At 45.1% G+C, this 6,792-nt stretch overlaps 2 protein-coding genes across 2 annotated transcripts in view; both read right to left on the bottom strand.

Moving 5' to 3' along the window:
* The window catches only part of LOC106816919 (zinc finger protein 62 homolog), a gene marked incomplete at its 3' end in the record, with an annotated part of 20,977 nt that continues 14,185 nt past the window's right edge, over window positions 1-6,792 (bottom strand). The window contains 1 exon segment of the mRNA XM_014821565.1: window positions 1-1,397. Coding sequence (XP_014677051.1) covers window positions 1-1,314 — 1,314 coding nt within the window.
* Window positions 2,323-6,759, bottom strand: LOC106816928 (zinc finger protein 239-like). Its single transcript, XM_014821575.1, has 3 exons — window positions 5,395-6,759; window positions 4,950-5,066; window positions 2,323-3,504 (listed from the first exon to the last, which is right to left on the bottom strand). The coding sequence occupies exons 1-2, from the start codon at window positions 6,216-6,218 to the stop codon at window positions 4,967-4,969; spliced, it is 924 nt and encodes a 307-aa protein (XP_014677061.1). The 5' UTR covers window positions 6,219-6,759; the 3' UTR covers window positions 2,323-3,504; window positions 4,950-4,966.

A 6,792-nucleotide genomic window follows, 5' to 3' on the forward strand; every position in this document is an offset into this window, starting at 1 on the left:
TTCGTGATTCCACAGGCTTTTCGCGCGCTTGTACGAGACTGAACACTTGGGGCACTTGAACATGAGAGACAATTTCCCATCGCCGCTTTCTCTTCGTCCACCTTCGTCAGCCGGTACTTCGGTATTTTCGGTGTCTTTACCTACTGTTGCCTGAACTCGTGCAGGGCAGCTTTGTGAGTGCTCATCTAGGAGTGACGATGTTCCAAATCTTTCCAGACAACTAGGGCACTGGTACTCAAAATGCATTCGTTCGTGATCTTTGAATAAATTGTAGGAGCAAAACGTCCGACCACAGTTCTCACAAGCATACGGTTCATTGCTGGCGTGCAACGTCACGTGATCCATAAGTTGGGCTTCAGACCTGAACCTGCGTCCACAAGGTAGGCAAACGTACGGTAGCCCGGGGATTTTGCGTTGAACAGTGGATTCATGCGACTTTTCGTGCTCCCTGTAGTCACAGATGTCTGTGAACTTTGCCGTGCAAATTCCGCATTCATACGATGCTGCTTGAGTCACGCTCCTTCCTGCAGATTTGGAGGTACGTTCACTTTCCGATTTGAGATCAACAGTCGATGACAATTTGCCAACGTTGAAATCTATTGGCGTAGACAGACGGTTCAGAACAACTACGACGGTTCTACTTTGCTCTATCATTGGCTTAATGCTAGGTTGACCTGTATTAGAGGCAATCTGTGACAAGGAGGCACGGTCTGATGAGCGTACAGACCGCTGAGGAACTGTTTTGTCAGGTTTCGAGGTTGGTTCAACAAGGGTTCTCACGTTCATATAATGCTTAAAATGTTTACGATCCGATTGGTTTTCATCCGATACATCTGAAACAGGCACAGCCACCTCCGTGGGTGGTGAATGGCATATTACCTGTGGAATGGAATCTTGACCGCTTTGCTCGTTTCCTGTCGTAACTGTAGTAACATGTTGCACTCCTTCTTGTGTGTTACTAATAATCGTGTATTGTTCTAGTCTGGCAGACCTTCTTGCAAGTATTGCTGCGGGTGACTTATAACGACCTGCTACTAATAAGTTTGGTATTTTGATATTGGCTACGCTTGGGTATCCCCGTATCTGCTTTTTAGCCAAAAGTGGTGACTTCACCTTTACTTCTTTAACGAATGGTGATTTACCAGTAAGAGAGTGCAGAGGCAATTCATTGCTGATTGCCTGCTCTTGCCCTAGTGGGTTTTGCTGGACACAAATATCTGCCAAAAAATTGAGACCATTCCATTGATTGTCTACAGTGCTTAACCCATGTGGCGAAGCCTCAACACTCAGGCCAACGTTCCTCATTTGCTCCATTATGCTTACAATCTGACAAACTTGCCTCAAGGATATCCAACTGAGAGAAACCTTCTGATGAAATCATGGATTCGCTAGCATACCTGTGCAAAACAAGGAGAGCTTTAGTTTTGTGTTTTGTATACAATGATAACTCAACGTAAGTGAACAACAACTTCAACTAATGCCTCAGTGACCCAGCAAACATAGAGCTCTACGAGTCATTCCACATGCGTCTAAACAGAGGAATTGCTCCGACTTAAATGATTGACTCCGTAATTGGAGGATAAAAATAGAATTTGTGACGTTTCGTTTTCAATTTGGCATTTAGCCTATGACTCGAGTATGAGCGATACCGCGCGTACATGTTTGCTAATTAATTAAGCTAATCGCCCTTCAATAAATTCAAGACTCACAGGGATCATAGCTAAGACATGTCTATAATACTAAAGTAAAACCATAACGTACGGAATGCGCACTCAGACTACAAGGATCGAAATCACTGACGGCCGAGCATACGTGCGAAAATGTCCGGTGCACTATAATCTGTATGACACCGCCTCGCCAGTTACGACCGGTTACGGCCGGCATGACGGTTTTTAACTGTCAACAACCGATTTCTTGGACTGCGGATTTCAATTAGACATTTCTTAGTAACCAGCAGTGATATTGGACAAACTAATACGCGTTTGGCTATAAGGTAATGTACTTATTAACTACACAAGGTGCCAGTTACTGTAGCATTCGTTAAAATTGCATAATCGATGGTCGAATTATGCCTTTAATATTATCAGTAGTGTCATAATATAGATAATGTTCTATTATAGTGTTACTTTAGTTCGCGGAGGTATGCACTCCATAGTGCCTCTAGGTGTGTATGTAACCAATTGTGAGTTTAAACTTACTATGTCACCCTTGTCACAGAAGTTTATTCATCACATCGCTAATTAGCTACAAATAAGTTATAAATATAAATAACGTTTTAGCTCTATAAAGAATCTAACCATAGAGAATTAATAAAACCATGTCTGCATTTTCATAGTTTATATTTTTATATTTAATTTTTCATATTCATATTCATTTTAATAGTTCATATTTAAGTCACAAAATTACTCATTCCAAACATTCAAGGTGACATTACCGCTTTACCACACAATGTCTTAGTCAGGCTATAGTAAGTTCTCTATCTGTGACGTAATAATTATCTTGTAATCCGACAAAGAACTGTTAAATTCAACTTAAATAAACTTAAAATAACAAAGTAAATCCAGTTAGTTTCCATTTCAACACTACGCTATTCGTTCTCACGCTTACTTTACAAAATGAACCATTATTACAGTGAGATCGCAATTGTCATTTGCTACAATTAGCATTATGTGTACTACGTTATACCGAGCAATATCATTATGTTCGAACACATGGTGTCACAGGCACACATAACAGTGCTATGCCCATTTTGACTTTGATTCGATATTGAACAACTATAACTAAATTATACAGGCAGCTGGTACTGGGCATTCTACTTTCTCGTGTGCAAACAAGACATCGCATAACAAGACCACCACCATTACAAACAAAAAAAGTGAGAGCGATAATAATTTCTCTCTCCACCATAAAAATTTCAATTCAAGTGGCAATAGCATTAAAAAGCTTGTCGTTCAAAAATCAGCAGTCCTGAGGCTGTGGGACTCCCTATATACACAATCAAACATCCAAAAAACATCAAATACAACACTGATCTCAGTGTTTTAATATCATAAATTCTGCAGCAATGAGGAGCAGATAACACAATAAATTCTGACATTCAGGCAGTTATTACGAGCTTCGTATTGCTGCTGGGCAAGCAATACACTGCACTCGTTTGATAAAAAGTTCATTTCTACCAGAATTGTGAAATATAACAACGAGGCTTTAACGATTTAAATCAAGACAGAGAATTGAGAACAACAGCAACACTATAAAGTAAGATACTTGCTCATACTAGGGCATTAGATCCAACAACAGCATTATCAATATCCTATTTTAAAGTTGCACACGTGAAGATCTTTTCTCCTGCAGCAGGTTATAAACAAATCAAAATGAATACATTGCTTCAAATGCAACAATATAATTCAAATATCGTTATAGACGTACATGGGGAGGTGGTAAGCTTCGCACTTTATCACTGTCCATGCGTGGACCTACAACTGGACATCATGAATTTATGCCAAACTGAAGTAAAAAAAATGCACAAAAAATGCATGTAATTAGCATATAGCAAAATAACGCGACCTGTGTAGCCCTCCGCTCCACCACACACGCCTGTTGTGGCGCAGCAGGTCTGTGGCAGAGCGAAGGGCTACATGGGCAGAGTTAGCCACAAAAGTACAATTCTGAAGTCAAATGTTCATTTACTTTTTACATGATTCTTCTGTGTGCCATGTTCTTCACATGCCAATCACACAAAATTTATGGAATATCACGTTCATAAATACATTACTCATACAGCAAACTGCATCTAACATGTAAAAGTATAAGTATGAGAGGATAATAATGTGTAATAATCTTGATTGAGTTTGTAATCTCCTTATATTTGTTTGTAACTTCCAGTTGCACAGTAGCAGACCAAAGGTAAAACTATCCGAATGTGTTAGCGTCAGTGTATAACAGTGATAGATCATTTTACAAATTTGTCAAAAACGCGTTATTTGAATTTCAATGCAAAGTCATGAATGCCCTTCATATATTTAAGGAACAGACAAGCAAAGGGTAAGAAAAACACCCACCGGCCATGAATCTAGCCATCAAACCCCGAAGCTAAAAACACTGATCAACCAGCAGATTGTCGGTTTTACTACAGCGGCTGCCGAGTTGCACTTTAGCAGTCTTTCAGCACACACGTAGGCACACATTAATTAGCTGTTCACTGGTTGGCGACTGCACGTGTTGTACATGATCCCATGTCTAAATTACAACTAGCGATGGGAATTGGCTGGAATTTCAAAATCGATTATCGGTTATAACCGGCTGATCAATAATTATAAACGGATATCCAGTTATTCATCATGGTGCATGCATGATTTGATTTTATCTGACCTTATCTGCAAGCATGAATTAATTTTCTCTATTATTTTACAAGAGAACTAGTCTGTTTCCATAGTGTAGTTTCATGGGAGAATTAATATATACTTTCAGCAATATATTAAGCTTCAGAAGAATAAGACGTTTACAAAGCTTGTTCTACCAATATATTTTTTCATTCATGAATTTGTTATATTTTTTCAAAATGGCTTCATTATCTTGAAGAGAAAGGGAACACTATTATACCAAATTATTGTTAATTAGTTAATAGTTATGTACACATAAGTATAAAAAATATCTGCAGCTGCTGTTATTCAACATGTGATATGTTGAATAAAATTGTCAAGAAATGTTTTAAGGGTACTTTCAGGGTAAATTGCAGTTAGCATTTTTGCAATTAATTGCGAATAACAAAGAAGTTAAAGAGCTAGTGTTATGAGCATTGCTGAGAGTTTGCAGTGCTATTCTTACTCCCAATAGCCAATTTTGATAATTGTTTCTTGGTTTTCATGATCGATTATTTAATCGGTAGCTGCAAACGATCAACTTTCGATTCTAATCAATAGATGATCCTGAAATTTCTAATTAGTACGTACCTGATTTGACGACGTTTTCAGACGAACTGCACGTCTTGTTTGTGAATTCTCTTCAGATGCATTTGCATGTTTTCCGGTCTTACATTCTTACCACACATCACACAGACCTCGGCATACCTAGAACATAAAATATACATGCATACGCATTGGAAGATGTGACATATATCAATCATGGGTTTCTACTGCCACAATTAATTTCCAGGTGCTGATGCTTGATAGTAAATTTCGGAAATAACCATTCGTCAGCGTATGAAGAAATGGCGATAAATTGCCATATTTAACCACTAGATGTCACACCTGCCTGGCACATGCGACATGACACGTGGGTTGCACACTAAACAGTTGCACAACCAGTATACAAATGCGAATACCACAAGAGACGCAGACGCCCACATCGTAAGCGATTCCGCTATTTTATCATCAATTTCGATTCCTCGCGACTTACTTGAAACCCCAGTGCGTCCGCTTGTGCTTATCCAGGTGGTTCTGCTGCCGGAAGCACTTGCCACACTGCTTGCACTCATACGGCTTCTCCCCGGTGTGGATGCGATAGTGGCGCTGCAGGTAGCCGGTCTTCGCGAAGCGCTCGCCGCAAACATCACACTCGTGCGCCTTCTCGGCTGTGTGCACGAGCTTGTGCTTCTGCAGGTCGCCGCCGGCGACGAACGCCGCACCGCAGACGTCGCACGCGTATGGCTTGATGTTGAGGTGCCGGCGCACGTGCTGCGTCAGGCTGCTGCTCTGCTTAAAGCCGTGGCCGCAGTAGCGGCAGCGGAACGGCGCTGCACCCGTGTGCGTGCGCTCATGCACGAGCAGCGAGCCGCGCTGCGCAAAGCGCGAGTCGCACGAGCCGCACGCGTACGGCTTTACGTCGCGGTGCGTGTGCGCGTGCTGCCCGAGCGACCAGGCGCGCGCGAATGCCGCCCCGCACACGCCGCACACGTGCCGCTTCTCGGCGTGCGCGACCATGTGCTGCCGCAGGCCGTGCGCGCGGCTGAAATGCTTCTCGCACACGTCGCACTCAAACTTGGAGGTTCTGCGCGCGTCGACCATGTCGGCGGCGGAGAATACATTGTCGACGCGTGATGCGGCGGGCACCGCCGACAGCTTGCCGACGCTGTGACCCTTGTGGCTGCGTGCTGTGTGACGCAGCAGCAGCGCGCGAGACAGGAACGTCGCCGCACAGAGACGGCAGGCGTGTGCGGCGACCGTGCCAGAGTGCTTCGTCGCCGAGTGACGCTGGAGGTGCCACTGCGTCGCGAACGTCATCTCGCACAGATCGCACTTCCGCGCAGAGTCGCGCACGCTCAATGGCTTGCCGTGGAGCCGGCGCCGCGCACCAGACGGAGCGGCGGCCACCTGCTCACCGTCGCCGTCATTCTCGGACTTTTGCGTCTTCAGTTCCGCGTTGCCGCGGGCGACGGGGCGTTTCGCGCCGCCACGGGCAACAGGGCGTTTCACGTCGCCGCGGTTAACGGGGCGTCTCGCATCGCCAAGGTCGACGGGACGTCTCGCGCCGCCGCGGGCGACAGGGCGTTTTGCGCCTCCGCGGTCAACGGGGCGTCTCGCGTCGCCAAGGTCGACGGGACGTCTCGCGCCGCCGCGGGCGACAGGGCGTTTTGCGCCTCCGCGGTCAACGGGGCGTCTCGCGTCGCCAAGGTCGACGGGACGTCTCGCGCCGCCGCGGGCGACAGGGCGTTTTGCGCCTCCGCGGTCAACGGGGCGTCTCGCGTCGCCAAGGTCGACGGGACGTCTCGCGCCGCCGCGGGCGACAGGGCGTTTTGCGCCTCCGCGGTCAACGGGGCGTCTCGCGTCGCCAAGGTCGACGGGACGTCTCGCGCCG

The sequence above is a fragment of the Priapulus caudatus genome, unplaced genomic scaffold (genome assembly GCF_000485595.1).
Source record: "Priapulus caudatus unplaced genomic scaffold, Priapulus_caudatus-5.0.1 Scaffold33, whole genome shotgun sequence".
NCBI lineage: Eukaryota > Metazoa > Priapulida > Priapulimorpha > Priapulimorphida > Priapulidae > Priapulus > Priapulus caudatus.

Coding starts and splice junctions, on each gene's coding strand:
- LOC106816928 (XM_014821575.1), bottom strand. CDS start 6,218: ATGACGTTCGCGACGCAGTGGCACCTCCAGCGTCACTCGGCGACGAAG. Junction 5,067..5,394: donor CGGACGCACTGGGGTTTCAA/GTAAGTCGCGAG, acceptor TTTATGTTCTAG/GTATGCCGAGGTCTGTGTGA.